The sequence below is a fragment of the Myotis nattereri genome (assembly GCF_964212035.1).
Source record: "Myotis nattereri genome assembly, chromosome: 18".
Classification (NCBI taxonomy): domain Eukaryota; kingdom Metazoa; phylum Chordata; class Mammalia; order Chiroptera; family Vespertilionidae; genus Myotis; species Myotis nattereri.
In genome coordinates, this window is record NC_138093.1 from 40,783,440 (window position 1) to 40,808,434 (window position 24,995).

The window sequence follows — 24,995 nt, forward strand, 5'->3', positions numbered from 1 at the left end:
GTGATGGACGGAGACGGGCTGGGGGTGGGGAGGGGCGAGCACCGTCCCCCGACGCTGCTGTAGTCGCCACACTCCGGGCCACGGAGCCAAAGTTGGCCCACAGGCCTGCGTCACGGCCGAGTGCGCGTGCGCTGCTGCTCTTGGACCGAATGTCTGTACAGAGGGATTGGGGTTGCAAGGTCAGCTGAAGGCCTGCTCCTGGCCAACTGGGCTGCGTGCAGAAGCCAAGGCCACGCTTGGCTCTGGGAGCTCCGTGCAGCTGGCCAGGCGCTGCGGAGCCTGCGGCCCAGGCACCAGCGTGGGCTGGGGCTCCGGAACCCCCGGCACGACACTTGGCCCAGTTCGTTAGAGGACACGGGACAGCAAGTGCCTCGGCGTAGGCCACTCGGAACCATCGGGCAGCCGTCCCCGAGCATCCTGGGCTGAGCGGCTGAGCGTGGGCCTGGCCCGGGAGCATGCACCTGCCCTGACGGGTCGGGGTAAGTGCGGTTGGGGCGAGGGGCCGGGGAGCAGCCCGTGGGGCAGCAGGCAGGCCCCGGCCCCGGGCTCTGCTACTTGGGGTTTGAGCCTCTCCTTGCTCTTGTTGGGTCTTCAGTCTGGAGCAGTGAAGGCAACTGGACTGGTTTATGGGGCCGGGGCTGGGCCACCCGTGGTCTCACCACTTGTCCTCTGCTGTCGGGTAACACATGTCCTGATCACCCGACAGTGATTTTTATGAACATCCAAGGAGATAAGGATTTGAAAAATCACTGCTTAGGTGCTTACAATGCTCATGGCAACCAGAGTTATTACTGCTATTCCTAAGCGCTGTATTCTGCACCCGGTGCTCACTGACTCAGGTGTCCTCTGTTGCTGGAAGGGTCTAGAGAAGCTCATTTCAGCAAGTGCTTGCTGAACTTGGCTCTGGAGATTCGGAAATGTCTAAGGCCGTGCCCTGCCCTGGTGAGAAGTAGCTAAGGGAACGAGCAATTTCTAAAAACACCAAGTGTGGATTGGGCAGGTGTGTATGCAGCTTCCAGACAAAATGGTCGAGGCCACATTTTCCTGACGTGCGTGTGAGTGTGAGTGTGAGTGTATGTGAGTGTGAGAGTGTAAGTGTGCATGTGTGAGTGTATATCAGTGCGTGTGTGTTTGAGTGTGTGTGTATGTGAGTCTGTGTGAGTATCTGTGAGTGTGTGAGATTGTGTGAGTGTGTGAATGTGTACATGAGAGTGTGAGTGTGTGTGTGTATGTGTGAATATGTATGTGAGTGTGTGTCACTGTGTGAGTATGTGTGAGTGTTTATGTGTGAGAGAGTAGTGTGAGTGTGAGTGTGTGTGTGCGTGCTGCACATTGTAAGTGTGATGTGTGCTGCCTGGACCTGGCGCAGGCCTGTGTGTCCCCGGCACGCTCCCTCTGACCCCTCCTGGCCCTGCTGCCTACCTGGGTCCCGTCCGCACCTGTTCCTGCCCAGGTGGGGATTGGTGCTGCCCCTCCCCTGGCAGATGTTTGCATCCTTGTAACAAATGCAGGCGTTGGAGCAAGAGCAGATCTTGAAGACCCTCTTGCCTCATGATGAAAGGAAATTTAGGCCATAACATCTTTTCTAGTGAAATCCTGTCTGAAAGCCTAATATTCATGTCAAATAAAAACAGGTCTGGCTGAACCCCGGCCAGGGTGTGACCCCTTCTCAGTCTACCTCCCTCCCGCTCACCTGCCACCCACACCCTCCGCGTCTGAGCCCCTCTGACTGTGTGTGACGGGAGCCGGAGTCTCTGGGACGTGACCTGGCACCGTCGTGCAGCAGGGCCCGGTGAGGGAGCGGTGGGTCTGGCCTCAGGCTCCTCCCTCCCCGGGGAGGGCGTCGGTCTTCATGGCCATGACCCTCACCAGGTGAACTGGGCGCCACTAGGAAGGGAGGGCTTCCTGCAGCCGCCGGCCACACACCTGTGGGGTCATTTGAGCTGAAAACAGCTCAGAAATGTGGGCCCCCGTGCTCCTCGGCGATCCAGGGGGTTTCTTTCCTGCTCAGGGAGCAGCCAGAGCCTGGGGCTGCTCCCCTACCCCCGGTGCTCCCTTCAGCAGGGCTGCTTCCAATGCAAGGAGGCGGCGGCCTTCGATCTCATCTCCCCTGCTCAGAGCAAACAAACCCCAAGCAAGACAGGCTGTCGGAGAAGGGAGCAGCCACCCCCGGTCCCAGCCACCCCTTCCCACCACCAGACTCAGGAGGGGCTCCTGCCAGGGAGGCGGGCAGGCAGCTGCCAGGGCCAGGGGGCCCCAGGGTCCAGGAGCCGTTCCTTCCACCTGCTGGGTCTGGAAGGCACCTGGGCAGGTGCGACAGATGGTGTGTCTCCCAGGCTTTTCCCCGTGTTGCTGCCCGAGGGGGAGGACATTGTTCCTCTGCTCAGAACCTCCAGTGGCTCCTCATGGCCTCCGGACCTCAATCCGCCCCCTGAGCCAGGCAGTCAAGCCCGGGCTCTGTCACAGCCGCCCCCCTGCATCCCCATCCATCCACCAGACACACACCGGGGCTTCCTTACAGGCCTTGGTGCTCACAGCCTTCTGCTCATCACCGGCCCATCCTAACCCAGCCCATTGGTGAAGGCTGTCCAGTCCCAGCTCAGATGCCGCCTCCTCCAGGAAGTCTTCCCTGATCTCAATTGCTCGTGATCTTTCTTCTTAAACTCCCCTGACTTTTCGTCTCACTGGTGGCCAAGTCCTTGAGGCAGTGCCTGTGTGCCTTTCTTCTTGTGCCCCCACAAGATTTCTGAAGGAATAAATGAATAAAACACGCTAAGGCTCCATTTCCTCATCTGAAAGTAGGAAGACCCCATGGGGTTGTTGTGAAGATTAAATACTTAATTAGCGTTGAGCAAGCTTCCCAGAGACGGTGGCACTGATGGCAGCAACACCAGTAAGTGCTGCTCTGTGATCCCTGCAGGCCACAGGGGTGCACCTGGCCTGGGGGGCCGGGCGGGAGGGAAGGCCGGTGACGGGCTCCTGAGCCCAGGTAGCGGGGCCTCCTCATGCCCTTGACCTTTTCGCTCATCTGAGGACTAGGGGACAGGGCCCTCATCAGCTAGAGGGCTCTTTTTGGGGTCATCTGACCTAAAATGCTCCCATTTCAAGGGTGGACCTAAGCGCTCCTGTCTGTTTCTCGAGGCACAGGATGTTGCCCAGGATTCACACTGATAGGAAGCCTCCCGTTTCTTAAAAATCAGTGCGCACCGTAGTGGGTCACATGCCGAGAAATGATCGCGACCCAGTATCCTGACAACCTCAGACAGTTTCCTGACATCCCCCCAGCTAAGAAGCGGAATCCTCTGCCCCTGGGCGCGTGTGGCCTCACTGCACGGCCCCGTTCCTAGCACGTTGTGGAATGCGGGCCCCTGACAAACACTCGGAGTTCCTGTCTGAGTAGACCAGGTTTCCCTGGAATGACCGTGTGCCGGCACCAAGGTCGGCCTTTTACACCGTTATCCCACCGGCCCGCCCGCAGCTCTGTGCGGTGCTCCCGTGCTCAGTGCACAGACCAGGGGACCGAGTCAAAGGCGACCTGCAGGCCACACGGGCAGCGTGGAGGCATCGGCCGGAGGCTCCGCAGGGACGCCATCCCCGCTGCGTGGCGATGCTCAGTCCTGGCTGCACCCCTTTCCCCGGTCAACCTAGCACAAGGCCGTGCCGAGGGCCGCGGACCCACTGGCTCCGAACTCTGGGGGGATCCAGGCGTCAGATTATGTCCAGGCTCCCAGGGTACATGCAGGGCTTGCTGTGTTACAGCAAACCAAATTGGGCATAGGGTGGAGATGCCTGTGTAAAGAGAGGAAGGGAAGGAGCTGGGGCGGGGAGTGGCAGGGGAGAAGAGAGAGAGAGAGAGAGAGAGAGAGAGAGAGAGAGAGAGAGAGAGAGAAACAACAATTTGTTGTTGCACTCGCTGCTGCATTCATTGTTGACTCTTGCACGTGTGCTGACTGGAGATCGCGCCTGCGCCCTTGCGGATCCACGATGCTCGAACCAGCTGAGCATCAGCCAGGGCTCATGTACATCAATTAAAAAACTTCCCGGCAACTTCGGTCCAGAGCAAGGGCAGCGGCTGTGTCCCGGCCTCCTCACCGCACCTCTGCCACCTCCTGCGCTCGCTGACCGGGGCTGAGTGACGTGCACGCAGGTGAAGGGAAGGCACTTCCCTCGGGCTCTGAGTTTATGTTCATCTGTCATTCCTTCTGCCCCAGAGGCCTCGGCTTGGGAAGAAAACCGCCTTTGGTTGTGTGAAAATCGCAGTCACCGGGTTAGACGTATGCCTCACAGGCCACCTGGACCACACAGAGGTCAGGGACCCCTTCCACCCGCAAGGGGTCACCAGCTACCTCCATGGCCACTCCAACCCTCTGCCCCCCCTCACCTCCACAGCCACCCCAACACCCCCCTCACCTCCACAGCCACCCCAACACCCCCCTCACCTCCACAGCCACCCCAACGCCCCCCTCACCTCCACAGCCACCCCAACGCCCCCCTCACCTCCACAGCCACCCCAACACCCCCCTCACCTCCACAGCCACCCCAACACCCCCCTCACCTCCACAGCCACCCCAACACCCCCCTCACCTCCATGGCCACCCCAACACCCCACCCCCAACACCCCCACAGCCACTCCGACACCCCGCCCGTCCCCTGTGTCGCGTGTGCTGTCTCAGGGTCCTGTCCTCCTCCTGCCAGGCTGGCCTGTGTAGGAACAAGGAACAGAGACGGGTCTTGCAGACGCTGTCTCTCCCTTCGCTGCCCAGAGGTGAGCTGTGCCCAGGGCACCGAGGGCAGCCGGAGGGCTCTGCTGACTCCTCCTCTGGGAAGAGCCGTGGCACCGGCCGCGGGGGCACGTGGAGCGGACACTGCCAGTGACGGGCGAGGGGTGCGTGCAGGGCCGTGTTCGGACGCTCACACAGGCCAGCTCCCCGCGGGCCAGCCCAGGGCGGGCGCCAGGGGAGGAAGCCGACGACGCTGGCTCCACGGAATCTGCGCTCACTGGAGAGTGAGAAACATACGTGCTTCGCCCGTTCTTCTCCCAGCCCGCCTGGCACACAGGCCTTCCCTGCGCACTGCCCGGAGCTGGTTCTCCAACAGCCCGAGCTCCCTGCGGGCCTTGCCTCGGCCGGCGGCGGGCTCCTCAGTCATTGCACTTTCTCTCCTGCAGCTCAATGTGGTCAACGGGGTCAGCCTCTCAGAGGACGTCAAGCCCTTGGCCGGGCTCCCCGGGCTCGGGACCATGAACTACCCGTCCACCAGCCCCGGGCCCCTGGTCAAGCACATCTGCGCCATCTGCGGGGACAGGTCCTCAGGTACGTGCGCTTGAGGGTTGACGCCTGGGGGGGGGGGTGCGGGCTCTCCCGGTGCTAACTAGCCTGGCGCTGGGCAAGGAGCTGCAATGGGGGGCAGGTGGGGAGGGAAATTGTTCCGGGTCCAGCACAGCCGCCTCCCATCGGCCTCAGGCACAGCTCCAGGCCACACAGTGAGCTAGAAGACCGGGCACCGATTTATTTCTCCCGTTGGCAGGAGCGTGGGAAAGCTCATGCCAGAGGCGGCTCAGTGGAGAGAGAGGATGACACTTTGAGAGGGGGGTCCCTACGTCTTTGGACCTCACTTTGGGGAAAAGTCAGTGAGGCTGAGCGCCTCCTGCAAGGAGAAGAAATGCGTTACTAAGGACACTGAGAGCTTCACGGAGGCAGAACGTGTTGTAACTACATACGGAGTTGCCTGATACAGTAAATGCAAGCAAACCTAAGCTCAGGACCTTTCTAATACCGCTCCCGGGATTGGTGGCCCGAAGCACGGCTGGGAGGGGCATGAGGACAGGCCCTAGGGCTCAGTGTGGGGCTGGGACAGGCCCTAGGGCTCCGTGTGGGGCTGGGACAGGGGCTCAGTGTGGGGCTGGGAGGGGCATGAGGACAGGCCCTAGGGCTCAGTGTGGGGCTGGGACAGGGGCTCAGTGTGGGGCTGGGACAGGGGCTCAGTGTGGGGCTGGGACAGGGGCATCAGGACAGGCCCTAGGGCTCAGTGTGGGGCTGGGACAGGCCCTAGGGCTCAGTGTGGGGCTGGGACAGGCGCTCAGTGTGGGGCTGGGACAGGGACTCAGTGTGGGGCCGGGACAGGGGCTCCGTGTGGGGCTGGGACAGGGACTCAGTGTGGGGCTGGGACAGGGGCTCCGTGTGGGGCTGGGACAGGCGCTCAGTGTGGGGCTGGGACAGGCGCTCAGTGTGGGGCTGGGACAGGGGCTCAGTGTGGGACTGGGACAGGCGCGCAGTGTGGGGCTGGGACAGGCCCTAGGGCTCAGTGTGGGGCTGGGACAGGGGCTCAGTGTGGGGCTGGGACAGGGGCTCAGTGTGGGGCTGGGACAGGGGCTCAGTGTGGGGCTGGGACAGGGGCTCAGTGTGGGGCTGGGACAGGGGCTCAGTGTGGGGCTAGGACAGGGGCTCAGTGTGGGGCTGGGACAGGCGCTCAGTGTGGGGCTGGGACAGGCCCTAGGGCTCAGTGTGGGGCTGGGACAGGCGCTCAGTGTGGGGCTGGGACAGGGACTCAGTGTGGGGCCGGGACAGGGGCTCCGTGTGGGGCTGGGACAGGCGCTCAGTGTGGGGCTGGGACAGGGACTCAGTGTGGGGCTGGGACAGGGGCTCCGTGTGGGGCTGGGACAGGCGCTCAGTGTGGGGCTGGGACAGGCGCTCAGTGTGGGGCTGGGAAATGGGCTCAGTGTGGGGCTGGGACAGGGGCTCAGTGTGGGGCTGGGACAGGGGCTCAGTGTGGGGCTGGGACAGGGGCTCAGTGTGGGGCTGGGACAGGCGCGCAGTGTGGGGCTGGGACAGGGGCTCCGTGTGGGGCTGGGACAGGGGCTCAGGGTGGGGCTGGGACAGGGGCTCAGTGTGGGGCTGGGACAGGGGCTCCCTGTGGGGCTGGGACAGGGGCTCAGGGTGGGGCTGGGACAGGGGCTCAGTGTGGGGCTGGGACAGGCGCTCAGTGTGGGGCTGGGACAGGCCCTAGGGCTCAGTGTGGGGCTGGGACAGGCGCTCAGTGTGGGGCTGGGACAGGCCCTAGGGCTCCGTGTGGGGCTGGGACAGGGGCTCAGTGTGGGGCTGGGACAGGGGCTCAGTGTGGGGCTGGGACAGGGGCTCAGTGTGGGGCTGGGACAGGGGCTCAGTGTGGGGCTGGGACAGGGGCTCAGTGTGGGGCTGGGACAGGCCTCGGGCTTCTCCGAGGGTCATCTTTGCTTCCTGCCATGGGATACGCCAGTTTCTGGGGGTGGGGGTGGGGGCAGGAGAAGGGGTGAAAGGAGCAGGCACACACGTGGCTGCTCTTCCTGCAGGCAAGCACTACGGCGTGTACAGCTGTGAGGGCTGCAAAGGCTTCTTCAAGCGCACGATCCGCAAGGACCTGCTGTACACCTGCCGGGACAACAAGGACTGCCTCATCGACAAGCGCCAGCGCAACCGCTGCCAGTACTGCCGCTACCAGAAGTGCCTGGTCATGGGCATGAAGCGGGAAGGTAGGCCTCCCCCAGGGCGCAGGCCCAGAAACACGCAGGGTCACGTGACAAACGCAGGGCGCCTGGGGAGAAGGTGGAGGGGCCGCTGCAGTGACCGCAGTCATGTCTGTCTGCTGACGCGGGTATGGGCGTCCGGTCAGTCCCGGTGGCGCCTCAGCCCGTAGATCTGCCTGTGACTGGGGGCGGCCCTGACACCCAACGAGGAGGGAGAGGGTCCGAGAGCTGCTGAGAGAGAACGCTACCTGAGGACTGAGCTCCGGGAGCCTCAGAGTGTCCGATGGAGAAGCATCTAATCAGCCGTTCGCCAGCTGGGGAGGTGGGCTGGGGTGAGCGGGTGAGGGGACCGGACCCAGGCCCCGGACAGTAACGAGCGGGGCTCCCCTGGGCTCCTCCCTGCCCGGCTCACACCTGGGACCGGACGCCCCTGTAACGTCTGACGATTCTCAGATCCGCAGCCCCAAACCTGGGCTCCTGATACTCTGGCCCCCAGTCCCCCCGTCTTAGGAAGTGGCCATTTCCCAGCCGCTCAGACCAGAAACCACCGGACCCCATTTCTCTGATACACCACACTCGATGGGCAGACATCGCATCTCTCCCTCAAGCGGGGTCTGACTCTAGACCAGTGGTTCGCAACCTCGGCTGCACATGAGAATCACCCGGGAATCTTTTTAAAATCCTGATTTCTGCGCCTCATCCTCCGGAAATTCTGTTTCTTTGTTACTAATGTTGTGGCCCCACCCCATCACAAAGAGACAGAATTTCTGGAGGATGAGGCCCAGAAATCGGGATTTTAAAAGGATTCTCGGGTGATTCTCATGTGCAGCCGAGGTTGCGAACCACTGGGACAGAGTCTATTCTCCCTGCTCCATCTGCTCTCACCACAGTCCCAGGAGTCTTCGCTCCTCCCGCTGCTCCTGGCTCCCACCCGGGAGGGCGAGGCGCACTGGGTCAGGCCCACTTCCCCTCCTGGCCGCCGCCCTCAGTGGCCACAGGCTGGGAGGCAGAGGCCGGAGCAGCTGCGGACGCTGTGCTCCTCCAGAGTGGCCGCCACTGCCCTCCGGCCAGCACGGGAGACTCATGACCCACAGCGCCTCCCGCCGGCCAGAGGGCTGGTGCCTGCGGCCGGTCGCCCCCAGGGCGGGTGAGACCAGCTTCAGGGTGACGTGGAGAAACAATCCTTTGTGTTAAGTGCATATGATTGAACTGAAGCAGCGATTTCAACTTTGTTCATCTCACAGCACGCAGTAACCGATCACTCAAATTCTGTGGCACATCAAAAAGCATAGCATTTTTTTGGGCTAACCTGACCAAAAAAGGTATGCTTTAGATTCATTCACACTGGATAGCTACTTACGTTTGAGGGCTGGGTAGTCTGGGGTAAGGCGGGACGTGGGTGCTATGTGAGGTCACCCGGCGCCCCCTGGGTGTGCCCTGATGGGGCAGCAGCTCAGAATGTCTGCCAGGCAGATGCCCCACAGCAGACTGACTCCTTGGTCAGGACAGCAGGACAGCACGTGCTGCGGCCCCGGGTCACGCCATTCATGGAGAAGGGTGGGGAATAGAGCTGCCCCCCGAGGTCCAGGTCCCCTCCTGTGAGGCCTGCAGGCGATTTTCCTTGAGAGCCCGACTGCGGCAGAAACCCATCGAGGTCACAGAGGGCTTCCCCCCACTGCTCTCCTGGCTTTTAACGAACCTTGAAAAATTAACACAAGGCGCGTTCAACTTTAACGAGTAAATGCAGCTGATGATGAGTGCGTGTGACAGGTCTGTGCACTGGCGGTGAGTGAGGACCCACGGGGACAGGAGGGAGGAGAGAGGAGGGGGACCTGGAGGAGGAAGGACCCATCAGGAGATGGGCCGGCTGGGGCGGAAGCCCCGGGGGGTGGGGGGTACGGAGCGGCCGGAAGAGGAAATACCCACCCGGTGAACTTTTTGTAATTATCTCATTACTCCTCACAAGACAAGCTCAGTCAAGGGCCACAGTCCCGCTCCCCATCCGGGGAAACTGAGGCTGTGTCTGCTGTCATTGGCCGGACAGCGGTGGAGGCCGTTTTTGAAAAGATGCTTTGCCCCGCACGCTGCCCTTCTCCTCTCTCCTGCTGTCTCCTCTTCCTTTTCCGGTGTCTCTTCCTCCCCCTGCCCCTTCTCCTCTCTCCTTGGTTCCCGGGCTCCCGCCCTCCCACCTGGCCCACCCCCCAATGAAGACCGCTTTCCGAGGCTGCTGGGGGGTCCACCCAGGATCTGTGGGGGGCGAGACCCTACGCCAGTGATGGCGAACCTATGACACACATGTCAGAGGTGACACGCGAACTCATTTTTTTGGTTGATTTTTCTTTGTTAAATGGCATTTAAATATATAAAATAAATATCAAAATATAAGTCTTTGTTTTACTATGGTTGCAGTTTGGAATATCAAAAAATTTCTATATGTGACACGGCTCCAGAATTAAGTTAGGGTTTTTCAAAATGCTGACACGCCGAGCTCAAAAGGTTTGCCGTCACTGCCTTACGCCCTCCTCCTCCTGTCGGAGACCAGGGGCCTCGCTGGCAGGGCAGGTCAGGGGTCCCGCCCGGGTTCCGGTCAGAGAGCAGCTTGGGGCGTGGACGGTGGCAGGAGGGAGGGAGGGAGGGAAGCAAGAGGCCGGAGTGGCCAGTGGAGTGGCCATGTGGGCCGCTGGGTCCCACCCGAGCCACCCGCTTAGCGGCCATGTCCTTTCTTCTTGGGGCTTGAGCAGTGCTGACTCTGCTGTGCTCTGGAGTGAGGGGTGGGCAGCAGCGCTTCCTGGGGATGGACACTGACCGCGAGGCTGTGGGAGGACAGGGCCGCAGTCGGCCTCACGCCCACGCACAGACCCAGGGGCACGGGGTGGGGTTGGGGGGCGCGCGGGGCCAGGAGGCGGGTGGAAATGCTCAGCTTGGGCAGCGGGGTCACTGCAGCTCCAGCTTTGCCCGGGTTCCGTGCCCCCCCCCCCAATCAGCCTCGGGTGTGGAATGCCATCCGGGTGACTTACAAACTTCCCACGGCCCCGAAGAGCATCCCTGACGCGGATCAGGTGCCCTGTGCTCAGGCTGCTGCCCGGGCAGAGCTGATGGGATGTGAATGCCAAGGGTGCTGCCTGGGCCCTGATGAGCAGGAGGGCAAGGCGAGGGGCCTCCCCCTCAGCCCCTGCAAGCTCAGGGCTTACTGGAGGGCAGCGGGAGGGAGGAGGGCCACGGGGCACGGGAGAGCGGCTCGTGAAGAGAGGGCAGATCCGAGGTGGTCGGAGCTTCAGGGTCGGGCTGGTGTCTAGCGGCGTCGCCACCCGACTGGGGAGGACGTGGACTCCGGGCCCACAGACCCGCACAGGTGTGAGCAGGTAGCATCTGTCAGCATCGCAGCACCCCGATTCAGCGCCGAGGTGACGCCCAGCTTACACAGGAGGCGCAGGCAGGTCACCCCTTCCCACTGCTGTCCTGGCACCGGGTGCCATCTCTGTCCTTTGTGTGCCAGCCGTGCAGGAGGAGAGGCAGAGGAGCCGGGAGCGGGCGGAGAGCGAGGCGGAGTGCGCGGGGGGCGCCCACGAAGGCATGCCCGTGGAGAGGATCCTGGAGGCGGAACTGGCCGTGGAGCCGAAGACAGAGTCCTACGGTGACATGAGCATGGAGAGCTCGGTATGTGCCCTGGCGCCGCCGCTCCCCGGCCTGGAGGCGGAGGGTGTGCTGGGGCCCCGACTCCAGCCTCAGAGCTTGTCCCGTTTCAGACCAACGACCCTGTCACCAACATCTGCCACGCGGCCGACAAGCAGCTGTTCACCCTGGTCGAGTGGGCCAAGCGCATCCCCCACTTCTCGGGCCTCTCGCTGGAGGACCAGGTCATCCTGCTCCGCGCAGGTAGGGCTGTGGGGCCCTCGCTTCTCGGCACAGTCGTCGGGGCTGCCACTGGAAGTTCCCCCGGGACCGGGACCCTCAACCCGCCCGAGCTGTGTCCACGCTGACGGCAGGATCGCTCGCCAGGGCGGCCCTTTCTCTGGGTGACCCGCAGGCCCTCAGACTCGGAGACCTCCCAATCCCCAGGGACAGTCTCTGTGAGCGGAGCAGTGACTCTTCCTCGTGAATTTTACTGGGCTCCGTAGCTCGCGTCTAACTTTTGAAGACAGTTCAGTCCTTTTGGTTGAGGCCCGCCTGACGCCACGCCCCATCACTGCCCTGAAATCGGAAAGTACAGACATTCCCACCTCACAGGGAGGCACGGAGCCACCCACTCAGGCTCAGGCTCGTCCTATGCAGCTGGGCCCTTCCTATTTTGAGGTTCTTTGTGCCGCGCCCTCGGTGGCTTCCATTTCTGGGATCGGAGCAGCTGACACCTGCCAGGTCTCTTCATCACTGAGCCCGCAGGCGGACGCCATGAAGGCTGGCGGAGGCCAGGAGCCTCGTCCCTGTTAGATAAGGAGCCCGCAGCGGCCGTGACCGGAGCTCCGCGCTGTACCAGCGCCACTAGACACCCCACAGACACCAGCCCGCTATGAGCCCCCCCGCCCCCCCCCCCCCCGCAGTGACAGCTAACACAGCGCTGGCCTGTTCCATGCTCAGTCCATATTTGCTGATTGACGGGGGGAAGCAGAGCCCTGTCCTCAAGCTGGCCTTCCGGGCTGCACTGGGGAGACTGGGGGAGCCACGAGCCAGGGGACCCCGGCATTTCACCTCCCTGCACTTCCGATTCGGCTTTGTCCCCCGGGTGATTTCCATGAAGCGAGACTGGCCGGGGGCCCTCACAGCCTCCTCTCGCCCCGCAGGGTGGAACGAGCTTCTGATCGCCTCCTTCTCCCACCGCTCGGTCTCCGTGCAGGACGGCATTCTCCTGGCCACCGGGCTGCACGTGCACCGGAGCAGCGCCCACAGCGCTGGCGTGGGCTCCATCTTTGACAGGTGTGGCTTCTGCGTCACTGTGTGTGTGCCTCTGTATGTGCACGTGTGTATGCGTGCGTGCACGTGTGCTGTGGGCAGTGACAGGATGTGGATGGACAGAGCCCAGAGCCGCCCGTGGCTAGAAGCAGAGACCAGGAGGCCAGTGAGAACGTGGGCCTGGAGGCTGAGGGAGGATTAAGACAAAGGCTGAGACCGCGGGGTGGAGCGGGTCAGCGCCAGTGCAGGCGCGCGCAGAGGGGGACCCGTGACCCTGTGGGTTCCAGAGGAGAGGCTGGTGGTCGACATGACCGGCTAAGTTGGGGCCGGGTGTTGACCTGCTTCTCCCGGGGCAGGGATGGGCAGGGCCAGGACTGGACCCGAGGAGTCCAGGCCGCGGTTTGCTGGGCTCTGTGGCAGGATCTCAGGTCAGGTGGTGACGGCCTACGTCTGGGGTTCTGTGCCCTAAATGCTGCTGAGGGAATCAGCCGTGTGCTCGGGGGCGAGTGAAATGAGAGGTGAATGGTTCAGATGAGAGGATGGAGGACAGGAGAGAGGAGGTCTCCGTCCAAGTGCAAGGCCCCCCTGGCCCCGGCCCAGCTCCATCACAGTCAGTCCGTGGCCACGTGATGTCCACCTCGTGTCTCCTCTCCTGTGTCATTCCCTCCTGGTCCTCTGTGGGCTCCGGCCCTGTCCTGGCCTGCGGGCTTCTCTGGTCACTGCGTGCAGTCCCACCGTGTTCTCGGCATGCAGGCCCTCTGCTCAGCCTATTGCATTTCTACTGATTTCCAACCCCAGGCTGCCTCTCCAGCCTGCGTCACCCGCCACCGGTGTGCCCTTGGGCTTGGCTATTGGCGGCTCCTGGCTTTGCCTGGCTGCGTGTGCTTCCTTGTCTGAGATCAGGGGCCGCACCTTCTCCCCTCCATGCCCTGGTCCCTGGTGCATCGTCTGGAAATGGGGCGGGTGCATAAGAGATGTCGCTCGCGCTCACTGTCCTGATCTCATCGTCGCCTGCCGTGTTTCCTGGGAACAGAGTCCTGACCGAGCTGGTCTCCAAAATGAAAGACATGCAGATGGACAAGTCGGAGCTGGGGTGCCTGCGCGCCATCGTGCTGTTTAACCCAGGTGAGGCGTGGCGGGGCGCTCAGCGCAGCACTGGCATGCCGGGCCTCGAGCTCAGCCAGGACGGGGACGCAGGGCCAGGAGGCTGTCCCGGGTGGGCACGGGGCCAGCTCCTCATGGCCTCCACTCCCAGCGCTGTCTTGGAGAATCCTGAGTGGGTGTGGGTGTTTGGGTCGGGGGAGAGGAGAGATGGCAGTGGCCTTGGGTGGCAGGGAGGGAGGTGGTCAGAGTCCGCATGGAATTTTAGGCAAAGCCCACAGGATTTGCCGATGGATTAGGTGTCGATGTGCTGATGTGGGAGGGAGAGGTGTTAGATACAGTTCTCAGAGCTGTTGGCTTCGTTTCCCTGAACAGGTGGGAGAGTGGAGTTCTCATTGATGGAGATGGGGCGGGGGGCGGGGGGTGGGAACCAGGACTGTGTTTGGCCTGTTGCCTGGAGGCTGGGGGAGAGGAAGATTCAGAAAGCACCCGAGAAGGGACACCAGGGAGACAGGTGGGAGCAGCGATGGTGTCCTGGTGGCCTGCAGGCAGGAAGAGGAGGTGTCAGGAAGGGTGCAGCTTCCCAGACACGTGTGGTTGGGGGGAGGGGGAGATGGGCTCTGGGATCCGTAGTCAGTGCTCAGTTCACTGATGTGGGACCTGGTCTCTGGCTTTGTACCATCTCATCATTGAGTCCATGCTTAGCGCACAGTAGGCCCACACGTGAAGGGACTATTTCTGGAATGGCCAGATGAGGTAAAACTCCTGAGAGGCGGCAGTGGGCACCTTGGCCCCCGCAGTCTGGGGTCATTGTTTCCCAGGTGCTCCCTCCTGTGGGCATCTGGTGACTCCAGGGGAGCTGGCCTGCGGGGTGGGGCCGCCTCTGTGGAGGGCGTCACCGGAGCTTAAATCAGTCATCTGTTCCAGATGCCAAGGGTCTGTCCAACCCCTCTGAGGTCGAGACCCTTCGGGAGAAGGTCTACGCCACCCTCGAGGCCTACACCAAGCAGAAGTACCCGGACCAGCCGGGCAGGTGAGGCGCTGGAGGCCTGGCCGTGATGGGTGCCCCGTCCTCATCGCACTGATGGGCAGTGGGCGGCAGGCACGGGCGAGGTTGTTCCCAAATGGGACTGAATCTCCTTGGCGAGCTCAGGGGAGCAGAGCCCAGGTCGTGCCGACAGGCTTGTCTTTAAGCGCTGGACGCACAAGCTCGTCCATGAATGGGTGGGTCTCATTATCTCTGATTTCTGACCAGTCATGGAGCTCAGAAAGGTCAGGAGCTGCCCAAGGTCCCAGAGCTGGGATGCGGGGGAGGGAGTGCAGGGGGTGGTTGGGGGGGTGGCTGGACAGGAGCCTAGACCTCCCTGGTGCCAAAGGGCTGGGGTTGCCAGGGACCGCATGGCCCGCCTGCCCCGCACCCCTGCCCGAGACGGCTCTGGTAGCCAGCAGAGGTGACCTTGGTCCCGGCTGCCCTGCTGGTCTGGGCCTGGGCTCCTTGTCTGAGAAGGACGTGCCCAGGAGCTCTCAGACCACTTGGCCATAGCCCATACCGGTCTTCCCAGGCCATTAAACTATGTTCTCAGATGTTTCCCCCAAAGCACAGCTAAGTGAAAGTTCCCCTCCTCAGCCAGCTCACAGCTCAAATCTCACAGGAAACTGAAAGCAGAACCTGAAAAACTGCCTTGAAGACATTAGTTTGGTTTTAGCATTACTTTTCTAGGCTCCCAGTTCTCGCAGTGACGGGGTGAGGGCTGATTTCTGCGAAGCCATTTTCCTGGGTCCCCCGCCAGTTCCTGCCCACTGTCTGCGGGAGTCTGTGAGGCGCCCCGAGCGGTGGGCCTCAGCCAGTGGGCACAGTAACGGGCGTTAGGGTGCGTGGGCCAGGGCCGCAGACCTCCCAAATGCCACCGGGGAGCAAAACCCAGGCTCCATTCTTACTCGAGAATCAGTCCGCTGGGCACGACGGGGCTGTGAGAGGGGACTCTGCACACCCCACCCGGCCCAGCTGCTTCTTTCCTGCTCCATGCACCCCAGAACCAGAGGTGGGGCGCCGTGGGCAGCCCCTCCCTCTGGAAAGACCCCTCCCTGCACTCGCTTCCATTGGTGAGAACTTGGTCACGTGGCCGCCGAGTGCCATAGCCACGGAGGGAGGGCAGGGGGTTGGCGGACTCATGGCTCTCCTGCCGCAGGTGAGATGAGGGGCCCAACACCAGGCCTGGTGCCTGTGCCCTCAGCCCCGGGGAAGCGCGGCCTGTGGGGGTTCTGCTGAATCCAGCCGAGACAACCTACCCGTTCCTGAGCACACACCGTGTGCAGGCGTTGGGAGAAGCTCAGAATGTCTCTAGTCGGGTCTCTACCTTCAACCAACCAACCAAAAAAACGACCAAATAAATGAACAACTACCCCAAAACCCAACAGCAAAAGACAACCCCCAGAAAACCAAACCTTGCCTTTTCCTTATTATAGAAGCAGAGCAAGCTTTGGTAGGAAACAAGGAAAACGTTTTTAAAACATAAAACAGGTAGTAAAAGTTGGCTGTAAATGTTGGGGTATGTTTCCTTCCAGTCTCCCTGTGTAGACAAGGAGCGTTTACAGCCTGAAGCTACACAGCCTGGCGGGCTCTCTCCCTCCCAAAGCCATTTCGGTGTTTCATCAAGTGTTAAAAACCACATCGTCGCTTCGGTCGACTTTGTAGGATTTCACGAGGCGGTGGGGGGAGTGTGTTCTGACTCGCTTGGCATTCCGGCTGTTCCTAATGACTCACTTAGAAAAGGCGGCCACTTGACCGTTTTCCCCTGAAGGGGCTGCCAGGGCCTGGGCTTGGGCAGAGCTGGGGAGTTCAGGGAGGGGTGCAGAGGCTGGGCCCCTGGGTGTCCCTGGGGTGCGGACACCCAAGGTGACCACCCTGAGGCTGAGCAGCTCCATCAGGGATGGCCCTGGGCTCAGCCAGGTAGGAAGTGCTGAGGTCGCCTCTGGTTTGCAGAGACAGGAGGAGGGCATCCAGGGGCGGGGAGGCCTGGCTCTCAGTGGTGCAGCGCTGCCACCCTGTGGACGCTTCAGAATACACGCCACGGGGTCTCGCTCCGCCCTGGGGGGGCCGGCTCTGGAGGCGGGAGAGCAGGCAGACCCCTGGCTGTGACTGTGAGCCTCTTAGCTCCATGGTCCCCACCTCAGCTCCAACCTCCAGGACAGACGGCAAAGGGAGCCATAGCACAGTATCTTGGCATGTTACAGGCTGTAAAATGGGCATTTCTAGAGTAAAACGGCATTTCCAGCGTTCGTCTAGGTGCACTTTATAGAGAAGCCGTGTCCTTTGCCAAATTCTGTAAAAGCCTCTGGTGCGGCCACCCGACTCAGCCTCCCCCTTCACCCAGCCCAGTGGTCGGCAAACTGCGGCTCGTGAGCCACATGTGGCTCTTTGGCTCCTTGAGTGTGGTTCTTCCACAAAATACCGACCTCTGCGCATGGGCCACGAAGTTTCAATCGCACTGTACGTGCTCGCCCGCACGTGGTATTTTGTGGAAGAGCCACACTCAAGGGGCCAAAGAGCCGCACGTGGCTCCATGGCTCGCCACCCACAGTTTGCCGACCGCTGACCCAGCCGCTCTTCGCCGCACGCAGCACCTTTCACGCGCGCTTGGCGCCGTGTGGCCACACTTCCGGAGGTCTGTGTGGGCCTTGGTACAGACCTTCGTTTTTCCGTGTAGAGAAGCAGCTGGTGCTGTTCTATTTTTCTGTGCTGACACATTTCCTTGTGGCATGAACACAGAAACATACATGTTTCCAGGATGCTAGCACTCCATTTGAACTCTTCTCATCGGACGCGTCCCCTCTAGGAAGACACCTCCCCTCCAGCCTTTTCTGCCGCCCCCTGGGGTTAGGTTCTCTGGTGCCCTCATCCCTGCCAGGCTCCCTCTTCCATCACCGGTGCCCGGAGGACGGACCCTTGCCCTGCCCCTGGGTTGTGCGGGGCCCTGACCCTCCCGGTCTCCGCAGGTTCGCCAAGCTGCTGCTGCGCCTGCCCGCCCTGCGCTCCATCGGCCTGAAGTGCCTGGAGCACCTCTTCTTCTTCAAGCTCATTGGGGACACGCCCATCGACACCTTCCTGATGGAGATGCTGGAGACCCCGCTGCAGGTCACCTGAGCCCCCGGGCAGCTGTGTGGGGACCCGTCCTGCCCAGGCTCCCCCGCTTCCCACCGACCCTTCCTGCCCTGGAATGTGATGTTTATAATAAAGAACCCTTTCTACGCACAGGCCTTCAGGCGGAGTTCTGAATGTCAGAGGACAGCCTTCTCGCTCTCTAAGGGGCGGGACCTTTCCGGAAGTTCTTGGAAAGCTAACCGGCCCCTGTGCATATGGGTGTTCGCATTATTTTTCACTTCCCACGGAAAGCGAGCAGACGAGCAATGACCTCACACATCTGCCCCCCGTGGTGCTGGAGCGAACCGTCCCAGAAGTGGGAGCAGTGCCTGGGTCCGGCTCGGAGTGGCTGGGCCGAGGGCAGCCCCTGCAGAGATTGGGAGGAAACCCTGGTTTCAGAATCAGCTGGTTTTTCTGCTTGTTTTTTCCTCCTAAGAATAATAAGCAGACAGAGCCTGGTCTGGGCCGGGGTGGGGGTGGGGGGGACATCAAGCATAAGGCCAAGCAAAGATGGTCTCTTGACGGGAAGTTTCTTGGGCAAGACGAGAGTCCACCCACTTTAGTTTCCATTATTACCTAACCCACGTCACCTGCTCTTAGAGGGGAAAGAGAGAGACCCTCCCAGCCTCTCGCCCTCACAGCCCTACTGTGTGCAGACCTGTGCTCCCGGAGGGCAGGAGCCTCCCCGCCCAGCTTCCGCAGGGCACCCCGCACCTGCAGGAGCCAGGGCTGGGCTCCAGTCATAGTCACAGCTCCCCGGGGCACGCGGCCCCCCTGCCTCCGCGGCTGGCGGGGCGACCGAGGTGGGGTTGCCACAGCACTTTGTGCATAGGGGGGGTCACTTAAAATGTCACATGCACAGTAAACACTTCTTGCCTCAACACTCTGTTCATACCATTCAGTGAAGCACCTCACGATCTTGGATTTCAGCCTAGGGCAGTGATGGCGAACCTATGACACGCGTGTCAGGTGAATTCATTTTTTTGGTTGATTTTTCTTTGTTAAATGGCATTTAAATATATAAAATAAATATCAAAAATATAAGTCTTTGTTTTACTATGGTTGCAAATATCAAAAAATTTCTATATGTGACACGGCACCAGAGTTCAGGTAGGGTTTTTCAAAATGCTGACATGCCGAGCTCAAAGGTTCGCCATCACGGGCCTTGGGGATTCCTCCTCAGCAATTTCCCTGACTTCCCTTTGTCTGCTGAGCAGTGGCTCTCACCAGGGGACAGTGCTGCTGTCCCACCTCCCGCTCCTCGAAGGTTTGGCAACATCTGAGGATGCCACACTGGGCAGACGCAGGGCAGAGGGCGCGGGTGCTGTTGCAGGGCTACCTGTGCGACCGTCCCCGCCACAGCGCCCCCAGCGGCAGCAGCGCGGGATGGGAGCCTGCGCACAGCTTCGCGAACAGGACAGAAAAGGAAGGGGTTCCTCTTGCTTGGGAATCTGGCTAAAGCCCCAGGTGAGGCCAGGAGGCCCCTCACGCTCCAGACAGGAACCGCCAGATGCACCCACAGGACCCAGAGACATCACGCGTGGATTCTGTAATCGTCCTCTCTTCACTTACTAGCATGTCCACAGAAGGCTCAGGTGTAAGGAGAGAATTGCCAAGAACAAAGGGAACTCGGGGCAGAGCTGTGGCTTTCCCCACCCCCGGGGCCCAGGAGGAGGGAGGGAGCCCCGTCCCCAAGTCCCCAAGCCAAATGGGGCCTCGACAGAGCCTCACAGGGCTGGTCGGGGGCTCCTGCGGGAAGGGGAGGCTGGCGTCTCCTGGCTGGAGGCCTCTCAGAGCCCCGAGGGGAGTGGGGGGCCTGCTGGCACAGGGCCCCATGCCCCTCCTGACCGGGATCTCTGAAGACCGGAGCCACCTTGAGGGTGAGGCGGGCAGGGAGAGGGCAGCAGTGACTGTCGCCATGTCCGCCTCCTCTGGCCAGGACTGGCATCTCTTGAGGACCAAGCTTAGAATATCTGAAGGTACCGAGCCTGAGGGGATGTCCTGCCGGACCAGGGGACAGCCCGCCGCAGTCAGGCCGGGGGTGGGACTACTGTGCGCAGTGACTAGGGGTCAAGCAGAGGTTGCTGTCTTATCAAACACCAGGTGAAGGAGGGCATGTGGTGCCCACAGCGGATACCTGTGCCCTTCCCTCGGGGCCTGAATAGCTCACCTGGCTCCCTAACCAGAGCCGCCGCGTGGGGACTTGCCCTGTGAAAGGCATGCTGGGACATCCCCCTTTCTTCCCTGGGGGAGGGAAGTCAGAGCCAAGGAGGAGGAGAGGGGGGAGGAGGGGGGAGAGAGAACTGCTCATGTCCCCTCCCAGGGCAGGTCCCGGGCCCGGGGAGGCCCACAGTCTGAGGCTTTGCAGTCGATGTGAGATGGAAGTTTGGATGCGACTGGACGTTTCAACGGGGGGCTCTGAGCTCTGCCCGGGGTCCTAGCTCAGGGAAGGGGCGGGATACTGCGGACCAGGCGCGGAGGACGCGGCTGGGAGAGAGGGAGCCCGTCCCTGTCCGTGCCCCGCGTCAGATGTCCACATGCCCGCTGCACTAGTCAACGCGGCCACAGGCGCCCCGACTGTCTCCCTCGGGCACCGCCACTCACCCTCCGAGTCACTCCCATGTGCTCCAGGCAGGAGGCCTTGGGGGGCTGTTCAGCGGCAGTGACTGTGTTTGTCTTCTGAGAACCCCAGGCTTTTCCGCAGGGAACCGAGCTCTCCAGGGCTGGGCCCCCCAGAACTCGCCGCTTCCTCTTTCTTTCCCCTCCCTGGGCACGCTCACCGCTGGCCCCCTCTTCCTCCCCACCCCGCCCACTGCCCAGGGCGTCGCTCAGGCGTCCTCCCTCTCCCACCGGACTGCCATCCCTGCTCGCCCCCACGTCAGCTCAAAGCCACATCTCCGGACTCTTCCTGATGGCTCCTTCCGGGTCATTTTATCTCCATGTGGTGCCTCCATTGACAAATTATTTCCCAATGACAGCTGAGACTCAATATTGTGTTCGTTTCTGGTGTACAATGTCCTGGTTGGACAAACCTTACGAGGGTCCTGGATAAGTCGCGAGCCCCCCTGGCACCATCCGTGTTGTTAGAATGTTACTGGTCACGTCCCAGGTGCCTCTGTTTTGAACGCCGATTTTGCATTAGGACTAGTTGGTCATCCTGCCCACGTTACTGGTAAACCCCTGGCAGCAGGGGTCTGTCTGCTTCTGAGTGTCTCTCCCTCACTCCCCCCGCCCCCCCAGGCCAGGCAGGGAGACTGGCTCGCAGAGGAGCCGCTGTCGCTGTCACCTGAGGAAGGAGGGACAGCAAAGGCCGTCCCAGCCTGGGAGGGCCGCTCTAACCCTCCGTGGACACTGACAGCGCAGCGCACGTGGCCAGCTCTGGCCACACTGCGGGCCAGGCCGGGAGGCTCCTCCATCCACACAGCGGTGGGTGAGGGTGACCGCCCTGCCCCAGGGGACCCTCGGGCCAACCTCACTGGGCGCGGGCGCCATCTGCCGCCAGCCCGGGGCGTCACGGGCACCTTCCTGGGAAAGCGGCCTCTGAGCCTGACATGGAGAACACCCGGCTGACTGCCCTGTCGCTTTTAGGAGAGACCTGCAGCAGCCCCTGTGTCCATGGAAAGGCACCAGAGCTTCTGCTTTAATGAAAAAGGCACAAAGCGAGCGCAGCTTCGGCCATCCCGGCCTCACCGGCAAGTGGCGCCCATGCACCTGCGTGATTTCTGCTCCGCAGCCGAGCACCTACTGCCCGCAGCCTGTGCTGCTCAGGCTGCCTGTGTTATTGGGGTGGTTTGGCTGGTTGTTTGGGGGGCTCTAAGCTCGAAAATGCTTCCCTGTGAATTCCACAGGGATCGCGCCTTCACTCTGCCATTTCGGGTGACAAAAGGTTTCCTGGGAGCCTCCACCTTCGGAGAGTGAGGGAAACCCGTAGTTTGAATAATGAGCCTTGCCCTCCTAGCCGGTTTTGCTCAGTGGATAGAACGTCGGCCTGCAGACTGAAGGGTCCCCAGTTCGATTCCGGCCAAGGGCACATGCCCGAGCTGTGGGCTCCATTCCCAGTAGGGGGCGTGCAGGAGGTAGCTGACCAATGATTCTCTCTCATCATTGATGTTCCTATCTCTCCCTCCCTCTCCCTTCCTCTCTGAAATCAATAAAAATATGTTTTAAAAAAAGAAAGAAAATGAGCCTTAAATGGACTCAGTAGGTCAGATAGGCCCCTGGCCAGACTCTCGTGCCCAGGAGTGTTAGCTTCTTGGGAGATGAGCTCAGAAGAGGAATCTCAAAAGGGAAGGCTGGGGTCTGGTGGGGGAGATGGGGTCTGGTGGGGGAGGGTGGGTCTGCTGGGGGAGATGGCGTCTGGTGGGGGAGGGTGGGGTCTGGTGGGGGAGGATGGGTCTGGTGGAGGAGGGTGGGGTCTGGTGGGGGAGGGTGGGGTCTGGTGGGTCCGGTGGGGGAGATGGGGTCTGGTGAGGGAGGGTGGGGTCTGGTGGGGGAGGGTGGGCCTGGTGGGGGAGGCTTCCATCAGAGTCCTGTCTTCTCAGAGGAACCGGCTCTCCCTTGCCTGCAGCCCCTTACCAGCTGGAGGGCACACAGGCCTGTGACTGAGTCATCATGTTACATATGAAGTTGAAGGCAGTGCCAGCCCTGTAACAGCGAAGCTCCCAGGGCCAGCGATGGTTCGAGCCTCTCTCAGAGGCAGAAGGGGGCGTCTGAGAGCGGCTGCCTGTGAGTTCTCAATGGGCCTGTGTTTTAGGGACACGCTCATGAGCAGAAAGACTGCAAGTGGCCACCGGGCACCGTGGAAAGGTGCTGCCAGGCCCTGCCCACATTTGCAGGCGGATCGGGCCCTCGGGTGAGTGGAAGCCTCAGCCGTCTTAGTTCCAGAGTCTCAGTTGCGTGACCAGCAGAGGGCAGAACCCAAGCCCAGCTCAGAGCAGGTCATGTACCACCCACCACCCGCCCTGGGGGGCAGCGGGGTCCAGGGAGGGGGCTGACCACGTTGTCACATCAGCCCTACCGCCCGCCCGCCCGCCTGCCCGCCCGCCTGCCTGCCCACCTGCCCGCACGCCCGCCTGCCCGCCCGCCTGCCTGCCCGCCTGCCCGCCCGCCCGCCCGCCTGCCCGCCTGCCCACCTGCCCGCAAGCCCGCCTGCCCGCCCGCCTGCCCGCCCGCCTGCCCGCACGCCCGCCCGCCCGCCTGCCCGCCCGCCTGCCCGCCTGCCGCAAGTTGTGGGACAGAAAGCACAAAACCCAGGTTGTCACTGCTAAGACTTTTTTCTGAAATTCTGGATTTCACTCCTTCAGACACTTCCTCCCCCAGAAAAGTCGCTCCCACGGCGCAGCTGACCTACTGGGACGGCGGCCGTCTGGCCTTGCTCACAGCCTGGGGCACGTTTTCTTCCCGCGGAAGGATGTTCCCGGCCTGGCCTCCCAGCGCACGCTGCCTGGTTCCAAACTGGCTGAGCCACCTGTGCTCACATTTGCCAGCAGTTCCCCCGCCCCCTGTCCCCCCCATCCCCCCCCACCATAGGGGCGAGCGTGGGGTGGGGGGAGAGTGCGGGGGTGGGGAGGGAGAGTGGGGGGAGAGCGGTGGGGGGGAGGTGGCAGGGAGAGCTCGATGCTTTGGGGATGCTGCCAGGGAGGGCAGGCAGGAGGTCGCAGCGGCCGCTGCCGTCTCTAACCCTGCGTCCAGCGTTGGTAGCCCAGGGCCCTCTCAGGGGTGGTGGGTCGAGAGGCTGAGCAGGCGTCTGACCTGCGTCCCGATGACCAGTAACTAGAAACAGTGACGCCGACTCGGGGCCCCATCGTGGGGCGTGGAGCAGCCGTCCACGTCATCAAAAAGGGAGAAAAGGTTGGACCTGCATAACAATAACAAGTGAGCAAGAATGAGCATTCCAGTGTGTTTCAAAGGTGACTCTGAGCCCCTTCCACATCGCACTGTCGCCGGCTCCTAGCAGGAAGCCTGCCTGGGGAGTGAGCGGGCGGCAAAGGCGAGGTGCCCTCAGGAATGAAGAAAGGCCGACCCTCCTACGTGGGCGCGTGTGGCCATGGGAGGCGGGGGTGTGGCTAGGTCAGGTGATACGCTGGGCAGCTATTTGTCTGCAAAAGTGCACTTTGAAGCTGGTCCAGGCCGGGAACTGACTTCCTGCGATTCCCTCACAGAGCTTTAGATGCTGAGCACGCCTGGCTGGTGGCTCAGTGGTTGAGCGTTGACCCACGCAGCAGGCAGTCACGGGCAGGGCGCATGCCCGGTTGTGGGCTCCATCCCCAGTAGGGGGTGTGCAGGAGGCAGCCAATCCGTGTTTCGCTCTCACTGATGTTTCTATCTCTCTCTCCTCCACTCCTCTCTCTCAAGTCAATAAAAATATTTTTAAGAAGCTGGGACACGCCCATCTGCTGTCCATGCTCAGACACAGCTTCCTGGAGGCGGGCGGGCTCTTGGGGCGTCCCTGGCAGCCAGGGGTTCCTCGGGCCTCGCCTCCTGCCACCAGCAGCAGAAACCGCCCCACAGCCGAGTCATTTGTCACCACCTTCCTCCACGGGCCGTGTTGGGGGGGACAGCGTGTGGGGATGACGGTCTATTTTGTTCGGCGGTAATTCCCACAGCGACTCTAACACATGTGCCTGTTCTTCAGAGCTCGGCAGTGTCTGCCTTGCCGCCCGCCTGGGAAGGTTCTCGCACAGGGACGCAGGCTCGGCCACGCCTGTTCCTCATTTCCCCGTGGTCCTCAGGGGCTCGCGCCACGCCCTGCACCGGGTCAGGGAATGGCCTTGCTTTTCTGGCACAAGAATTCCTGTCCTTCACCTCCACCCTCACCTTCAGTGCCCGCCCCGTGGTGCCTTCCTTTCTCTCACTGGTCTCAGGGGTGACAGCGTCATCACTGTGTCTTTTCCAATCCTTTTTGGAAGTTGGCAAGTGTGCAAGCGAAGTGGGTGGGTGATGAAGGCAGATTGGGCACCATGATGAGCAGATGGTTGGGTTATTGGGGCCAAGGGCGTCCTCAGCGCTTCTCCCATCACCCCCGGGGGCAGGACCCAAACAGATGGGTTTGTGGCCTCAGGACTGTGCAAACCTGAACCCCCTGCCTGGCAGAGCCGTGGAGGTGGCACGGGCTGCTGTGCCTACAGGTTGCAGAAGCAGAGCCCTAGGAGCCTGTGGCAGGGGGGCAGGGCCACAGAGAAAGACTGAGCTGCCGCCCCACTCTGGGCGGTCCTCCTGGGCCTCAGGACCCACAGACAGGTGAGGGGAGGCAGGGAGGCTTTCCTGCCTGTGTCCATGATGACGGGGTGTTGGCCTTTGGGGGCTTTTGGGGCTAATTTGCAGTGTGACCTCCTGGGCACCAGGATGTGCTCACCCACAGAGCAG

At 61.9% G+C, this 24,995-nt stretch overlaps 1 protein-coding gene across 2 annotated transcripts in view; it reads left to right on the forward strand.

Annotated features, from left to right (window-relative positions):
* Positions 1-17,760, forward strand: part of RXRG (retinoid X receptor gamma) — a 133,986-nt gene extending 116,226 nt beyond the window's left edge. Inside the window, exons 3-10 of one of the 2 annotated variants that reach the window (XM_081112572.1) lie at positions 5,168-5,312; positions 7,328-7,507; positions 10,998-11,158; positions 11,248-11,377; positions 12,280-12,412; positions 13,422-13,513; positions 14,417-14,522; positions 17,486-17,760. In XM_081112572.1, coding sequence (XP_080968698.1) covers positions 5,168-5,312; positions 7,328-7,507; positions 10,998-11,158; positions 11,248-11,377; positions 12,280-12,412; positions 13,422-13,513; positions 14,417-14,522; positions 17,486-17,633 — 1,095 coding nt within the window. In that variant the 3' untranslated portion in view covers positions 17,634-17,760. The remainder of the gene's footprint in view (positions 1-5,167; positions 5,313-7,327; positions 7,508-10,997; positions 11,159-11,247; positions 11,378-12,279; positions 12,413-13,421; positions 13,514-14,416; positions 14,523-17,485) is intronic. The other variant, XM_081112571.1, reaches the window with a different exon arrangement.
* The last annotated feature ends 7,235 nt before the right edge of the window (positions 17,761-24,995 follow it).